Genomic DNA, 17,236 nt, shown 5'->3' on the forward strand with positions numbered 1-17,236 from the left:
ACGGTGGTCAAAAAAAGAAGTTGAGGGCCGCCTGGCTGGCTGAGTTGGAAGAGCCTGCGACTCTTGATCTCAGGGCTGTGGGTTCAAGCTCCATGTTGGGTGTAGAGATTATTTCAAAATAAAATCTTTTTTGTTCCTTATTTTTTTAGAGAGTGAGGGAAAGAGCTTGGGGAAGGGGGAGAGGGGGAGAGAGAGAGAGAGAGAATCTTAAGCAGGCTCCATGCCTAGCACAGAGCCCAACTCAAGGCTCGATCCCATGACCCTGAGATCATGACCTGAGGCGACACCAAGAGGCAGAAGATGAACTGACTGTGCCACCTGGTGCCCCTAAAAATAAAATCTTTAAAAAAAAGGAAAAATAATAAGTTGAAGCCAGAGGAATTTGGACTTCGTTTTGAAGGTAGTAGGGAGCCATGGAAGGTTTTTGAGTAGAGGAGAGACAAATTTATGCTCTAAACAGATCACTCCAGGGACAGGGCAGGATTGGAGACCACTGGGGTTCCCACCCCTACCTCACCCTGGTGCCTGAACCAGAGCCTGGTTTTAGAAATGGGACAGAGTGAGAGATTCTGACAATAGAATCAAGACTTGATTGGATATGGAGGCTGATACCGAGAAAAGGATGCCGGCGGTGGGCTGGGCTGGGAGAGGGTGGCAGAGCCAAGTGTCAAGAGCATGGCCGCTGGATTCAAATCCCGTCTCTGCTGCTGTGTGACCTTGAACAAGTGATTTCACCTCTCTGAGCCTTGGTTTCCCCATCTGCCAGGATAGTCATAGAGCCTCTCCGCCAGCGCCCAGGAGGACTCAGGAGCCAGTGGGCAGAAAGTGCTCAGGACGGTGGGTGCAGAGAGATTGTTCTGTCCCCTCTGCCTCCTGAAACCCAACCCTAACGCTCTGACCACAGCACAGCCGGTCTGGACCCCTGGGGACTTCGGCCTTCCCGGGAGAAGTGGATCCCAGGTGAGGGAGGGACCTGGGGTGTGGCCCCATGGCAGGCCCGGCCCTGGGCTGGGACCAGCAGTCGGCTGCCCTGGGGGGTGGGGACCTGGAGGAGCGGCTCCTTCCTCACACTTCTCAGATGAGCAAAATTAATCATTTGTGAGGTGAGCGGGGCAGGGCTGCCCTTTGCTTCCCCAGGTGTGCAGGTTGGGGGGAGGGCCCATGGGACTGCTGGGTCCCCTCTGTGTGGCCGAGTCACCCGGTGGACACCTGCCCTCCCCCTCAGGACATCCCCAGCCCCTTCTTTGTGTCCACTGGGACCAGGCCGGGCACAGTGGGGTGGCCCCTCCTGTCGTGTTAGCAGGAGGGAGGCTCGGTGCCCTGGGGATGTCTGTCTGTCTAGAGCATGTCCCTGTGTCCTGAGCCCTGCCCCAGCTGGAGCCCCACTCTGTCCCCAGCCCCACCAGGAACCGAGACAATGGCCTCGAAGCCCGAGAAGAGGGTCGCCTCGTCTGTCTTTATCACGCTGGCCCCCCCGCGGCGAAACCTGGCTGTGGCCGAGGAGGTGAAGCCGGCAGCTTGTGAGGCCCGGCCTGGCCGCCCCTGGGAGGCCCCTGCCACCATGAAGGCGCCCAGGGCTGGCTCGGCAGGGAGGCCCAGTCCTTGGACACCCCCTTCTCGGGCGGCAGCCGCCGTGCCGGCTGTGCCACCCCAGCTTGCCAATGGAGGTAAGAAGCGGGGAGACCGGGCACGAGGCTGGCTCAGAGGCAGCACGGAGATGGGGAGGAAGGGACAGGCTCTGAGCGCATTCATGCGTCTGTTCCTTCATGAGCACCTGCTATGTGCCAGGCAGACTCAAGCCCACCTGCCTGGGTTTGAATCCTGGCTCTTCTGCTTGGCTGTGTGATGTTGGCAAGCCATGCGCCCTCTCTGTTCCACTGTTTCCTAATCTATAAAACAGGCGTCATGATAGTGCCTTCCTCAGGATTAGTGGAATTAGTACATATGTTTGGGCCAGCGCCTGTCACGTGGAAAGTGTTGAATGTGTCACCTGCTGTTACTCTTCTGGGCCAGAGGCTAGGGACATGAAAAGAAAGACAAGGCTTTCAGCCTGCATGAAACTGAAATCTTAGTGGGGGAAACAGATGGCCAAAATATATAATGTTGGGGAGACGCAAGTGCTGGACAGGAGGAAAGCACGGCAAAGTGGCGGGAGGTACAACTTTTTTTTTTTTTTTAAGATTTTATTTATTTATTAGAGAGAGCATGAGCAGGGGGCGGGGTAGAGGGAGAAGCAGACTCCCTCGCTGAGCAGGGAGCCCCAGGAGGTACCACTTTTTATGGAGCAGTCAGGATGGCTTCTCCAAAGAGGTGCCATTTCACCTCAGCTAAGACCTGAATGACAGGATAGAGTTGGCCAGTAGGAAAAGCAAGTGCAAAGGCCCTGAGGCAGGAATGAATGGGGCATGCTGGCATGTTGAAGGACCTCAAAGGTGGTTTTATTCTTTCTCGAGCTCTGCCATTCACTTGCTGTGTGGTCTTAGGCAAGATGTTTGTTTGCTTGGTTTCCTCCTCTGGAAAGTGGAAATTTGGTCATGTATGTGATGCATCCATCACAGAATGGATATACTTCACACATGGCTCATCCTTTACCTTGTGCTTGGCTCTGCTGCCATGGTGACAATGAACTTTGGAGACCCCTCTCCATGGCGTCTTAGCTGTTGGTTGGGTAGAAACAAGGAAGGAGGACAACCCAGGGGCCTGGGGCAGGGGATGGCTCGCCTTAAAGGACACCAGGTGGAATAAGGAGGCCCAGAGACATCAAGGATGAGCCCCCTGAGGTACCCCCGGGTGCAGAGTCAGGTGTCCTGCTGTCCCTGAGCAAGGTTAGGGCAGCCCTCTGCATCCATCACCACAGAAACCACCTAAAGACCAATAGGAACTGCCAATTCCGAGGGGCCAGGAGAGGGCAGGAGAAGGGGCCACCCGTGTACACGCATGGGAGTGTGTGGACATGCATGTAACATGCCTCTTCATACGCCACAACCTTGTAAACAGATCTGTCCTTTCTAACCACACATCCCAAGAACATGGCCTCCTCCGGGTGCTTCCATGTAGAACCAGGACCACGATGAGCGGAATTCACACAGCAGGACGTGTGATCCGGTGGAAAAAAATGACGTCCCTTCTGGGTAGGAGAGGGAGTCCCGGATATATAGTGTAGATGCCCCAGTGCCAGCATTTCCAGGACGTTCTCATGGGCTATTGGAGTTACAGTCAGCAGATCCCGGGAGTGTGGTAACAGAAGCGGGCCTTCCCTGGGAGGGGGCGCCCTGCCGCAGCTGGTCAGCTGGTCTGCCGTTTTGTTGGCCGATTTGGCACAGGGGCAGAGCCCAGGGCATCTTGGGGTTCAGCCTGGCTTGAGTGAGACAAGTTCTAGGCGAGCAGCGTGGTCATGAGTCTGGTCTGACCTCAGGGCACAGAGCGCGCCCCGGGGCCCTGCCACTTGCTTTGAGGCATCTCTGGGGCCCTCTGACACCCCGGCTAGTGCTCGTCCCCGCAGGAGTCCACACCTGTTTATTTGGCCCTTTCATCCTGACAGAGGCCCCCGGTCGCCCCGCAGATGCTCACGGGCCCTGAGTGCAGCCTCACCAACTCGCATTCAGAAGTCAGTTTTTCTCTTGGCTTCTCTTTAAAAAAAGTCTGCTCTTCCTCCTGCTCCTGGCCACGTGACCCTGGTCCAGCTCGGGCCCCTCTGCAAGGTGGCCTGCGGGCCTCCAGCCCCGTCTGTCTTGAATGCCTGTCCTGGCCAGGACCGAAGCAGGCAGGGTCTTGGGAGAGGCCTGAGCGCTCCCGCTGCCTCTCCGTGATCCGATTCCTGACTCACTTCAGCTCTGCGGGAGCAAGGTTCTCACACTGGAGCGGCTTAGCATTAGCAGGGGGCTTGTTCCGACACAGCCGGCTCCACCCTGGGTGTTTCTGATTCAGCAGGTCTGCCGTGGGGCCAGAGAATTTGCATTTCTTACACATTAACAGGTAATGCTGAGGCTCTGGTTTGCAGACCACGCCTGGGGAACTGTGGTTCTAGCCCGAAGGCCTTAAGCAACTGAAGCTCCGGAGCGGAAGACTAGCTTTCCAAGTGTGGTCTTCGAACCAGCGGCAGCTTCACCTGGGAACTTTTCAAGAATGTAAATTCTCAGGCGTTTTCCCCCAAGCCTGCTGAGTCAGAAGCTCTGGGGGTGGGGCCCACCGTCTGACTCTGAGCAAGCCCCCAGAGGATTCTGTGGGTTACTCACAGGTCTAGAATAATCCTCCCATCTGTACCGTCCCTCAGTCCTTAGGAGAACGGGCAGGCGGCTCATTATCTTTGTGGAATGGGTAAGAAACCAGAAGCCCAGAGAGGTGCCCCAGTGAATTCCCAGGGAATGGGACCAGAGCCCGGGGCTTCAGCGGGGAGGGCCTGGGGCACTTCCCGTCTGCTTTCCATTGGTGTCTAAGGCAGTCTGACCTTGTGAGGCCTGGCCTACCTTGTGCCCCAGAGATAGAAGGGGAGCGGAGGGCAGACTCCGACCAGACTCCCTGCCCTTTCTCCCTGGGGCACTATTAATAGCGCTCTCTCAGCAGCCGACAGGATTTTCAGGGCCAGCTTCTCTCCTGACCCCCAGTCACCTCCTCCAGGGGAGCTGGGGAGCTGTTCCTGGAGAGAGCAGAGCCTGGGGCTAAGGCAGGAGCTGGGAGATCCTCAGCCCTCCTCCTCCCTCTGTCCTCCCGGGAGAGAGCCTTGGATCCAGGCCCCTCCCCTTCTGTGGACCTCAGCCTTCCCAGCAGGAGTTAAGCTCTCCTGGTTAACGTCTGGCTTCCACTCAGGTCAGGATTCCTGGGTCCTGGGATCTAGCCCCAGGGAGTCTGCTTCTCCTTCTGCCCCTCTCCCCACTCCTGCTGTCTCCCACTGTGTGTCTCTCTCAAATAAATAAAATCTTAAAAAAAAAAGAAAAGAAAGGAGTTAAGCTCTCCTGCACTAACCAAGAAAATGATGTCACGCCAGGGTGTTTTTCTTATGTATGTACATGTGTTTGCTGTTGGGTGGTTTTTTTAAAAATTTATTTTATTATTATTTTATTTTTTTTAATGAGAGAGAGGGAGAACATGAGTAGGGGAAGGAGCAGAGGGAGAGAATCTTAAGCAGGCTCCACACTCAGGCTCAGCGTGCAGCCTGACTCGGGGACTCGATCCCAGGACCCTGAGATCATGACCTGAGCTGAAGGCAGACACTCAACCGACTGAGCCACCCAGGTGCCCCAAGTGATATTAATTTTAATAATGTATATTGTGCCATCTGATACAGTAAAATGATCATTTCAGCAGTAATTATGGAAACTATCAATGAGATATTTTACACTATTTTTTCAGTCCTGATTCTTCCCGCACATCTCGGTGTGGACCAGCCATGTGCCAAGTGCTTACTGGCCACACGGGACTGGTGGCTGCTTTATTGGACAAAACACACACACGTATGAACCGTATGTGGTGGTTTTTCTCTAAAGTCTCTTAATGCCAGGGAATTTTCTCCTTTCTTTTTCTCTCACATGCCGTTGACTTTCTGCAAAAAGTAGGGTCAGTTTCTATAGAATGTCCCTGATTTTTCCTCTTGCTGTCTTGGGGCCCCAGTCAACTCACCCCCTCTTCCAAGTTTATTGTTAGTGGAGTTAATTCTGGATACCTGATTAGATTGGGTTTGGTTCTTGTGTATGTTTTGGGGTTTGCTTTGGTAAGAACATTTATGGGTGTACCTGCCTGAACATGAGCCTGAAGCCCCCTGGTATCTGCTGGGGTTAACCAGTGGATTCAGGTGGTGACAGCCTGACCCCTCCTTCGGAAAATTCTCCATCAACCTTTTGCCTGATGCTTTCAACACTTGATAGTCATTACCTGGACCGGTTATTTAACCAGGGCGGTGGTTCCCACACTTAGGTGGCATATGTCACTGGGAGGGCTTCTGTGCTCTCTGTGGCTGGACCCCCCCCAACAAGTTCCGATTCTCCAGATCAGGGGCAGACCCAGAAGGCGCATTTCTGCGAAACTTCCGGTCACTGCTGTTGCTGAGCCAGGAGCCCCACTTTGCACAGCCTTAGCGGTTGAGTTCGCTTGTATGTCAACAAGGACCTTCTAGCAAGGGTTTGGGGCCCTCGAGTGTCCCGGTAGGGGAGGGATGTTATGGGGGGTTCTGACAGCTTCTGTTTTCTGAGCCCATGCCACGTGCCATCTCCTGTACCCNTGATTAGATTGGGTTTGGTTCTTGTGTATGTTTTGGGGTTTGCTTTGGTAAGAACATTTATGGGTGTACCTGCCTGCAGTGTAACATGAGCCTGAAGCCCCCTGGTATCTGCTGGGGTTAACCAGTGGATTCAGGTGGTGACAGCCTGACCCCTCCTTCGGAAAATTCTCCATCAACCTTTTGCCTGATGCTTTCAACACTTGATAGTCATTACCTGGACCGGTTATTTAACCAGGGCGGTGGTTCCCACACTTAGGTGGCATAGTGTCACTGGGAGGGCTTCTGTGCTCTCTGTGGCTGGACGCCCCCCAACAAGTTCCGATTCTCCAGATCAGGGGCAGACCCAGAAGGCGCATTTCTGCGAGACTTCCGGTCACTGCTGTTGCTGAGCCAGGAGCCCCACTTTGCACAGCCTTAGCGGTTGAGTTCGCTTGTATGTCAACAAGGACCTTCTAGCAAGGGTTTGGGGCCCTCGAGTGTCCCGGTAGGGGAGGGATGTTATGGGGGGTTCTGACAGCTTCTGTTTTCTGAGCCCATGCCACGTGCCATCTCCTGTACCAAGCCCTTCCCGTCCTCACAACAGCCCAGAAAGACTGGTGCCCATGTTTCAACTGAGCACACAGATCCAGAGAGATGAAGTCTCTTGCCTAAGGACACACAGCAAGTCAGTGGCAGAGCCAGAGATGGACCGCAGGTCTGGGGGACCCTGGACCTGAGCTCTTGGCCCCCATGCCGCATGGCCTTCTGGGTAAGTGGACACCTTTTCTGTCCACCTGCAGAGACTCACACCAACCCTCTCTCCCCTTTTGGTTGCAGGATGTTCTCCCCCTCCTCCTACCTTGGATGGCGAGGACGCACTGCCCGATCTGGACCTCCTCCCACCTCCACCGCCCTCCCCTGATGAGGAGCCCCCTGCCTCGATGGGAGCAGCACTCATTTCAGACTTAGAGCAGCTGCACCTGCCCCCGCCCCCACCCCCACCCCAGGTACTGCCACCCCGTTGGTCCCCCCACCCCCAGTGGAGCCCCAGGGGCCCCAGGGAGGGAGGGAGGGAGAGGGGGAGGGATTTAAGCCTGGAGATTGCTCCTGCTTGGGGGCTGTTCCTCTTTGAAACTTCCAAGCCGGTAAAAGTTGGTCATGTTTTTCAAGGTCCCTGGACGAGGGGTGCCGCAGCCTTTTCCCCCTCAGGTACCCCCTTCAGCTCTGAAAAGATATTTTTAATCCTCCGCCCTTAACAGACGCCATTGTAGAAACGGGCAGGATTCCAGGCCAGGGAAGAACAATTCCAGGAGCTTCTTCAGAAGTAGGAGGAAGTAGCTTTGGGCCCCAGCCACTGCTGTCAGGGTTGACACTTGACACTCCTGCTGAGTGACATTAGGTCCCTTGCTTCTCTGTGCCTCGGTTTCCTCCTCTGCACAGTGGGGCTGATTGTGCTTGGTGCCGTCAGCGGAGGAGCAGAGCGGAGAGGGCTGTGCGGGGTCCCCACTGGCTGACACCTCTCCTGCCTTCCCCTGTATCCCCACAGCCCCTGGCGGAGGGACCTCCGGTCCGGCCTCGGCCCAGCCTCCCCAGGCCCACAGAGGAGGGGCTGCCGCCTCCCCCAGAAGACCCTGTTGGCTTCCACGAGAGAGAGCCATCCACAGGTATGGGCTCAGGGCTGGAAACTTCTGGGGGGTCCCCAGGGGCCCTCACTGGACAAGCATGAGCTTCCAGGTGGGAACTAGGAGAGCAGGGCCTGCCAGCATCTGTCCCTGCTGCTCACGGTTCAGCGATGGGCCTTATAATTATACATCAATTTTATGTTTATTGCCTTAATCTTTTTCCTTTAAACTGAAATCCATTTTTTTAATGCTAGTTTTTTTTTTTTTGTTTTTTGTTTTTTTAGATTTTATTTATTTGGGAGAGAGGGTGGGGGAGGGGCAGAGGGAGAGGGAGAGAGATTCTTAAGCAGACTCCTCCCTGAGTGTGAAGCCTGACGCAGGGCTCTGTCTCATGACCCTGAGATCATGACCTTGAGCCTAAATCAGCAGTCGGACGCTCCACTGACCCCGCCACCCAGGAGCCCCAAAGTGAAATCCATTTAAGTATTGATCAGCCAAATGTGCTGTGATAGCAAAATACCTTGAATTTTTTCACTATTTAATTTTTTGAGCACATAATGTTCTCGAGGAGACAAAAGAAGAAGCATGGAAAGGTGTAGAGTGAAAAGTCTCCCCTTTGCACCGTCCCTGTGGCCCCCAGTTTCCTGCCAGATGGGCAGCCCCTGTGGTTAATGTCTTGCATATCCTTTCAGAGATGTTCGATGCCTATGCAAGTGAGTACGACTATGTGTCTGCCCCCCACCCCGGCCCGTGGTCCCACAAACTGTGGCAGACTCTCTGCTCTTCTGCACTTTGCTTTCTTTCCTTCACACATCGTAGAGCTCACGCCACATCCTTCTTTTTCACAGCTGCATAGCAGTCCTCATCGGGGCCCTGCCATATGCACGTAGCCAGTCGCCCGTGGACGGGCACATAGGTGGTTTCTTGCTAAAACACTGAGGCTGAGACGAATCTCCTTGCATGTAGGTCGTTTTGCCTGCGTGCAGGTTTGTGGGAGAAATTTCTAGAAGAGGAAATACTGTGGTCAAAGGGTGGGTGCCTTTATAACTTTGATCTTTTTGGCACATCGGCCTCTGGGGTCCTCCCGATCTGCACCCCCACCAGCGGCATCTGAGGTATGACTGCCCTCTGCCTCCCCCGGCCACGTGTTCGTTATTTACTTAGCAGCTACTAAGTGCTTGCCAGGCACCGAAAGCCTTCTCTGCTCCAAAGTCATAATATACTTCTCCGGTTTCTTCCAGTCTTATGGTTTCATTTTTTCACACTTAAGATATTTGGTACATTTGGAATCATCTGGGTATAAAGGTGTCACTGTGGAGCCTCCTTCAAATTTTTACGGATGGCAACCCACTCGTCCCGATGCTGTGTCCTTTGATTTCAGCTTTTTTTTTTTCTTTAAGATTTTACTTTTAAGTAATCTCTACACTAAAGGTAGGGCTCAGACCCAACCCCGAGATCAAGAGTCGCACTGTCCGCCGTTGGAGCCAGCCAGGCGTCCCTGACATAGGTTTTCAGAGGTGTTCACGTTCCTTTTTACCGCTCCTTCTAAAATGAGGCCACACTCACACCTCCGGGGGCTGGAGGCAGAGACCCAGCACTCTAGGCTTGTCCTGGGTGGTGCCTGGGTGTGGTAGTCCCAGGCCAGGCGGCTGACAAGCTGCATCTCCTCCACCCCAGACGTCTGTGCCTTCTGCCACAAGACCGTGTCCCCCCGAGAGCTGGCCGTGGAAGCCATGAAGAGGCAGTACCACGCTCACTGCTTCACGTGCCGCACCTGCCGCCGCCAGCTGGCCGGTCAGACCTTCTACCAGAAGGACGGGCGGCCCCTCTGCGAACCCTGCTACCAGGTAACCCCCCTGCGGCCGGCCTCCCGGCACCAGGCACCGTGCTGGGTGCTTGGAAGGTGTCCCGTTATTTCACTGCCCACAGTTATCCTGGGAGGCAGGCCCAGCGACCCATTTCACAGATGAGGAAGTTAAGGCTCCGAGAGGGGAAGGAGCTCAGCCAAGGTGTGTGAGCTTTCTGTGGCTGCTGTAACAAATTACCACGACTTTGGTGGCTTCACACAGCACACATTTCCTCTCGTACAGTTTTGGAGGCCGGAAGTCCAAGTCTGCACTCCCCCCAGAGGCTCTAGGGAAGAATCTGTGTCCTTACCTTTTCCAGCTTTTTTTTTTTTAAAGATTTTATTTATTATTTATTTGTCAGAGAGAGAGAGGGCACAAGCAGGGGGAGCAGCAGGCAGAGGGAGAAGCAGGCTCCCCGCTGAGCAGGGAGCCTGATGCGGGACTCGATCCCAGGACCCTGGGATCATGACCTGAGCCGAAGGCAGATGCTTAACCAACTGAGCCACCCAGGCACCTCCCTTTTCCAGCTTCTGAAGCTGCGTCCCTTGCATCCTTTGCGTCCCTTGGTTCCTTCGTCCACCTTCCAAGTCATCAGGGAGGCATCTTGCTTCCATGTCCCACTTCCTCCTTCTGTGTCAAATCTCCCTCTGCCTCCCTCTTACGGAGACACTTGGGGTGGCATTTAGGACCCACCCAGGATCATCTCCCCATGTCAAGACACTGAATTCATGGGGCGTCTGGGTGGCTCAGTTGTTGGGCGTCTGCATTCAGCTCAGGGCCTGATCTCGGAGTCCTGGGATCAAGCCCCACATCGGGCTCCCTGCTTCGCTGGAAGCCTGCTTCTTCCTCTCCCACTCCCCCTGCTTGTGTTCCCTCTCTTGCTGGCTGTCTCTCTCTCTCTCTGTCAAATAAATAAATAAAATCTTAAAAAAAAAAAAGACACTGAATTCAATCATATCTGCAGGCCCTTTTGCCACTAAAGGTAGTCACAGATCCCAGGGATTAGGACGTGCATGTCTTGGGACATGTACCCAGCCTGTCACACGTGTCACACTCCAGAAGGTGGTGGAGCTGGGATTCTCCCCCAGCCCCATCTGCTTCTAGAGCCCTCCTGTGCTCTTGCCTCTCTCACCTACAGCCACAGGTTCCAGTGCACAGTCTCGCAGGAATCTGTGTCACCTGTGAGTTCCAAGTGCAGTCCGTGAGAGCTAGTCTGGGTGCCACGATGTTAGAATTGCTCTCTGATGCCACGTGGCATGCAGCCCATCACAGACGCAGCCCCTGGCTGTGCCCAGGCCTGGCCTTGTTCTCATGAGTTGGTAGCACCTGGCAGTTGTGTTTTTAACAAGTCTCTGTGTGATTCTGATACACACACCGCAGTTCGAAAACTACCGATTCCAAGGGTTAGACTATTTGGAGGCCTATCTAGTAAAATCCAGACAATCTGATGACAGTCTCAAGACATCACCGCAGCCAGTGAGGCACCGTGGGAGCAGCAAGGATCCCACCCCATCCCTCTGATCCCATCAAATGACAGAGGGGGATAGCTTTATCCTCTGCCCTCCGCTTACAGCCAGGCAGGGGTGAGACACTGAGGGGAAGCAGGGATGAGGGTGGACTGACAGCTAGAAGCAGCAGGAGGAGGACTTGGGTTGTGTTCTAGGGAGGGAAGGGCTTCTCCAGGAAAAGGAGAGAGGCTGAAATGTTGTTCTCACCAAGTGGGAGCTGATGTCTAGGCAGCAGAGACCAACATACCTACCTGTCTGGATGAAATCGGGTGAAATGAACACGAGCAGAGCCAGGAGGGGAAGAGACCTGTCTAGAAGAGAAAGTGGACAGGCTGGAAGGTCTTTGCTCTGCCTTAGTAGTCTCTCTCTCTCTCTTTCCCTCTCTCCCTCCCTTCCCGCATCCCTCCTCTTCCCCTTTCTCAGACCCCTCAACCTCCTCATTCCAGAAGGGATTTGAGGCAGCTTATAAGAATCCACAAATACCGATAGTAAACAGTGTTGTACACTTAAAATTTTGCTAAGAGTGTAGATCTCATGTTAACTGTACCACAATGAAATTTCAGAGATAGAAAAAGAAATCAGAAGAGAGGAAAAATTAAAGTAGAAAGGGAGATGAGACCAGAGGGAAAGTTAATACCCCAAAATATATGAATAAAAGACCCCTACAGTCATTCCTAAGAGTGGGACATGGAATTTGACTCTGAGCTTCCCAGTGGCCAAATGGAAAAGGGAAGGAGTTTTGAGGTTCATTTTCTATAAGATCAAAAGCACACCAGTTCTTCCAGGAATTCCTTTTCCTGACTTAGAGGTTTAAGAGAGATTTCTCCTATGGGCTCTATTCGACACTGGCCTTCAGCATGTCCTAGTAACAAAAAATGCAGTAATAGCTTCTTGACAGGATTCCTCACTGTAGGCCCAGGATACAATGCCAAGCTCGATTCACTTTAAGCAACAGTAGAGATTTAGGGCAGTGGTTACAGGCCGGTTGCATGAATGGGAGCCCTTCTCCTACACCCCTGTGCTTCTGGGCCCCTGTGGGTCGCCAGCCAGAAACCCCTTTCGGCTTGGAGTGGGCACAGCCATGGGATGGCTCTAAGGCAATGTCCCTCTGTCCCAGGACACCCTGGAGAAGTGTGGCAAGTGTGGCGAGGTGGTCCGGGAGCACATCATCAGGGCCCTGGACCGGGCCTTCCACCCCGCCTGCTTCACGTGCGTGACCTGTGCCCGGTGCATCGGGGACGAGAGCTTTGCCCTGGACAGCCAGGATGAGGTGTACTGCCTGGACGACTTCTACAGGTACGAGCGGGGTCTGCACCCTGGGTGGGACTCGACCAGAACAGAGTCGCCGGCCCGAGCTCTAGGGGCCAGAGCAGAGCGTTCCTGAACTCTCTGGGCTCACAGAAACCCATCCACCTGTTCCACACACCCTACATTTGACCACGCACCTGCTTCTGGCTGTAGCTGCGGGTAACCTGCACTGTGCCAGGCATTTCACCGGGGTTAGGCCCTTCAATCCCCAAGCCTGGCCTGTCAGGCAGGTACTGTTAAGCATTCTCTTTTACCAAATGTGGAAACTAAGGCAGGCAGCAGCCAAGTCTCCCAGCTGGTCAGTAGGGAAGTTACGATTCTTTTTTTTTTTTTTTTTTTTTAAAGATTTTATTTATTTATTTGACAGAGATAGAGACAGCTAGTGAGAGAGGGAACACAAGCAGGGGGTGTGGGAGAGGAAGAAGCAGGCTCATAGCGGAGGAGCCTGATATGGGGCTCGATCCGAGAACGCCGGGATCACGCCCTGAGCCGAAGGCATACGCTTAACCGCTGTGCCACCCAGGCGCCCCGGGAAGTTACGATTCAAACCCCCAGGCCGCAGGGGCTCCCCTTGGAGCTAGAGCCCTAGGAGGCAGTAGCCTCAAGCTAGGCGTCACGCTGGGCCCCGCCCTGGGGTTGCTCACTGCCCAAGGGGAGAGACAGGTGAGTCTGTTCAAAAGACGGGGAAGAAGGAGGAGAAGCAGCAGTGACCTACAATACCACATAAACGAAATGGGGTTTCAGCCCCGCTCAACACCCATGAGATTTCTCGGCTTTCTCACATTCAAACATTCCCCAGTCACTTTCTTGCCTCGAGCTAATTATACCCTGGGAAGCCGGGTCTAATTACGCCGGCCTCTCCTTCCGCTCCTGCCAGGAAGAAAGAGGCGTTTGTGGCTGTGGCTGCAGGTGCAGTCACATGGCAACGCGTCCGAAATAGCTCGGGGAGGCGAGCTAGTGCCGCCCCGGCTCCCGCAGCTAATTTCTGCGGTCCTAGCCGGAGCGCCTCGAGCGTGGGTTCCCTTCCCTCTAGGAAATTCGCCCCTGTGTGCAGCATCTGTGAGAACCCCATCATCCCTCGAGACGGGAAGGATGCCTTCAAAATCGAGTGCATGGGGAGGAACTTCCACGAAAACTGCTACAGGTGTGAGGTGAGTGGGGAGGTGAGGAGTTAGGATCGCGCTGCAGGTGGCACCCTGCCCCCCCCCCGCGCCCAGCCCTGCCGAGAGCCTGTGGGGTGCCAGGCCTGTGCTGGGCGCCGGGACACGGGGACGAGTCAGGGGGCGGGGGGGGGGAATCTCAGCTCCCAAGTGCTCCCCACCCAGTAGCAGAGACATAAGAATGGAGATCATTACAAACAGAGTCTATTAATCAGAGCTCCGAGTTCATGATGAAGACCAAGCCCATCCTGCTTTCCTCAAGGAAGGGAATCTCATGGGAAGGCTGTCGGTGAGGTCATTGATGAGATGATCAGGCCTCTGTCTCCATCTCTCGGTTCTGCCTGTTTTGTGTGTTTGCTTCGTCTTCTCTTCCTGGGGGCTTAACATCCTCTGTGAGGGGAGGGATGCAGGCATGGCCATCCTTCCAACTTAGAAACCCCATCGAGGTAACCGGTGTAGTCTCAAGAGGGCCTCTGATTGGCCCAGCTTGGATCACATGACCCAATCATTTCTGAGCCAATCACTGGCCGGGGACTATGATTGACAACCCCTGGGGGCCAGGGAAGCAGAACCCTATGAGACCGGGAGGGGTTGCTACAAGTTTAGGAAAGAAGAAGGGGGAGGCTGCAGGGTGGAGGGAGGCTGAGATGGGAAGGCTGCTTAAAGCTGGTACAGTCGCCACAGCCAGAAATGCCCAGCCCAGGGTTCCCCGCTCAGCAGGGTCCCATGCTTGCTTCAAAGCTCTGCTGTCACCGTCTTGAAAGTCTTCCTCTTCCGACAAGGGGCTCTACTTTTCACCTTGCCCTGGACTCTGCAATTACGTAGTCGGTCCTGCTGGGGAGGCTCCGAGCCCTCCCCCGCCTCTTCCTCTGTCACCCCCATGTTGCTGATGTGTCTTCTCTGGTGATGGTAGCAAAGGTAGCAGCTTTTATGGGTGTCACCTGAGTGGGGTGTCCCAGAGGAAATCTCTTAGCCAGCCAGTGAGTAATTCCAAACATTTATTTTACTTTGCTCTTATTTAAACAGATGCATGGAGCCAAGGGGCTGTTTGCACTCAAGTGACAAGGGGGCTTGGTAGAGAAGTTGACGTATTGTTCCGTATTATGTTGTGCGTTGGTTGTGGTTCAAAGTCCAGCTGATAACCCGTCTTACAAGGACAATGATGTCATTCGAGTGCTATTATCACCACCCTAGCCCTCATTAGGCCCAGTGGCGATTAGCTTTTCCCTGAGCCTAGCTGGTGAGCAAACAACCCCTCCCTGCCTCCCCTGCTCAGCTTGGCGAAGGCGGCTGTGAGCGTCACCCAGGCTGCCGCTCTAAGGGGGGGAAGGCTTGCACCACCGTGGCCAGGAAGTGATTCGGGCTGCTGTTTCCCTGGGCAGGGAAATGGGCTTCAAGGTGCCCTCTCAGATGAGGAACAGTAAAAAAACTGAGCCTGAGAAAAGTGGCTCCAATTCTGGCCCGTCTGACCCGGATCTAGCCAGCTCTGGGCCACCCCATAGTCCCTCATAGACTGTGACTCGGTCATAGTTGAGGTGTCTCCTCCCTTGATTCTAATTTAGGAGAGGTCACATGTGCCCCTTTGGGACCTGAGGTTTGGCACCTGATACGCCTAACAAGTGGCCTTCAGGTCACCTTGCGTGCCTTGAGGTGCAGTTGCAGGGAACAGACACATGAGGGCGCCCTTCTCCCCTGGCTGTGCTGCGCGTCAGGATGGCCCCGTCCTCCTTGGTCTGAAATCCTTTGGAGATTTGAAAAATTGGAGGTTTGTGCCAGTTTTGAAGCTGGGCAGACAGGGGAGCAAAAGAAAGACCCCTGGACTCGGGCTGGAGACCTGTCTTGTCCCAGCTCCGGAACCAGTTCTACGACCTGGGACAAGCCCGTCTTTCCCCAGACCTCAGTTTCCCCAGCTGTGAAGTGAGGGGATTGGGCTAGATTCAGTCATTCACCCAGCAGATGTTTATCCTAGGCTTGTGGTGTGCCAGTCTCTGGACTAGGTGGGATCTAGCAGGAAATGGGGTTACTGCCTTGCAGAGCTTACATTCCAAAAGGGGGGCTGGGTGGTCATTAAAGCCCTTCTAGCTCTTTCCATGATCCCTCAGTGTCCATGAATCTCCCAGTGTCCTCAGTTCTCCCCTCCGCTGACTCTGCCCTCATCACTCACAGCTCCCTGTGGATGAAAGCCCCCATGTGCCTCGTCTTCCCTGACCCAGACCTGGCCCAGGTGTGTTGGGAGAATGGAAATGAGGGGCCACGTTCCCGACCCTTCGGGAGTGCATTTATGCAGTTAATTTCATCAGCAAATGCTGGGGGAGTCCCCACCCTGCGTGGGCTCTGTGCCGCCGTGCTCGGGCCTGGGGTCCGTCACTCGTGCCTTGTTTCCCACAGGACTGCAGGATCCTTCTGTCTGTGGAGCCCACGGACCAAGGCTGCTACCCACTGAACAACCGTCTCTTCTGTAAGCCGTGCCACGTGAAGCGGAGCGCCGCAGGGTGCTGCTGAGGGCACCCACGGGGCCCTGGGGCCGTGAGCCGCCCACTAGCCTTGGACTCGAGTATTGGCGGGGGGGGGGAACCTTTCCTGACTCAGTTTGCCTTTCTGACCCACTCTTGCACACTTTCCTTCTGAGCCAGGACAGGGACCAGCCTGCAGCTCTGCCCGCCACGTCCGGGCCCCAGGGGCTGAGCCCCCCAGCCCCCTCCCAGCTCAGAGGTGGGCAGCTGGCAGACAGTGCTCCTCACTTTCCACTCCTCCTTCTAGCCTCTGGGCTCTGGAAGGCTTCCATGCCAGGAACCTCGTGCCTAGGGTTCCCATCTCCAGGCCTCTAGCCCCTCTCAAGCACTGGCCTTGACCCATTTCCATGGGTGAGTTGGAGTGAGTTCTCAAGATGACACCCCGTGTCCCTAGCAATGACACTTCAGCTGTTCCATAGGGAATACTAAGACCAGCCCTGGCTTGCAGGACTGAGCTGTTTGGGTGAACCTCCAGGGTCCCTTAAAAAGCCCTTTTTAAAAGAATTTGAGATGGAAATGGTGAGAAACATTCTTTGGATTTGGGGCGAGGTGGGGATCTTGATGGGAAATGTCTCATAAATGTACAAGAATGTGGTGGAGAGGTGGCAGCCATGGACTTCTCACCTGGAGGACATGTCATGCTGACATGGGGGCCAGACCCAGGTATGAAGCTGAACAGCAGGGGCAGGAGGAGAGGGTGGTACACACCGGTAGACCAGGGACGTCAGCCACCCCTCTGCCCCACCTTCCGGCGCTCCTCCCAGTGCAGCAGTGGTTCAGCATTGATTAAGTGCCAGTTGTATGCTGGGGAACGGGCTCCAGGAGCTCTGAGTGTTTCCTCCTACGGCCTTGCCTGGGGCTGTGCACGCAAACCCCACACATCACACACTCCTCCAGGACAGTGCTGGGGTGTCCCTTCCGCCTCCCTGTTTATCCACCCCCCCGTGTCCCCCTCGGGCCCTCCAACCCAGGCTACCCTGTGACCACTGCTTCCTCAAAGCCGTACCTGGAAGACTCTTCTTTCCTTTTAAGGAAAATCACTTCTGTTGCTTTCTAACTTCTAAAACATCTTGTAGGGCATAAAC

At 54.7% G+C, this 17,236-nt stretch overlaps 1 protein-coding gene across 1 annotated transcript; it reads left to right on the plus strand.

The window, feature by feature from the left end:
• The first annotated feature begins 732 nt into the window (after positions 1–732).
• FBLIM1 (filamin binding LIM protein 1) lies at positions 733–16,866 on the plus strand. The gene is made up of 8 exons (XM_002921416.4): positions 733–960; positions 1,398–1,667; positions 7,031–7,200; positions 7,740–7,857; positions 9,493–9,662; positions 12,288–12,466; positions 13,512–13,629; positions 16,027–16,866. The coding sequence occupies exons 2-8, from the start codon at positions 1,418–1,420 to the stop codon at positions 16,138–16,140; spliced, it is 1,119 nt and encodes a 372-aa protein (XP_002921462.3). The 5' UTR covers positions 733–960; positions 1,398–1,417; the 3' UTR covers positions 16,141–16,866.
• The last annotated feature ends 370 nt before the right edge of the window (positions 16,867–17,236 follow it).

This window comes from Ailuropoda melanoleuca, chromosome 11, assembly GCF_002007445.2.
Source record: "Ailuropoda melanoleuca isolate Jingjing chromosome 11, ASM200744v2, whole genome shotgun sequence".
NCBI classification, from domain to species: Eukaryota; Metazoa; Chordata; class Mammalia; order Carnivora; family Ursidae; genus Ailuropoda; species Ailuropoda melanoleuca.

Coding starts and splice junctions, on each gene's coding strand:
- FBLIM1 (XM_002921416.4), top strand. CDS start 1,418: ATGGCCTCGAAGCCCGAGAAGAGGGTCGCCTCGTCTGTCTTTATCACG. Junction 1,668..7,030: donor ACCCCAGCTTGCCAATGGAG/GTAAGAAGCGGG, acceptor TTTTGGTTGCAG/GATGTTCTCCCCCTCCTCCT. Junction 7,858..9,492: donor CGAGAGAGAGCCATCCACAG/GTATGGGCTCAG, acceptor CCTCCACCCCAG/ACGTCTGTGCCTTCTGCCAC.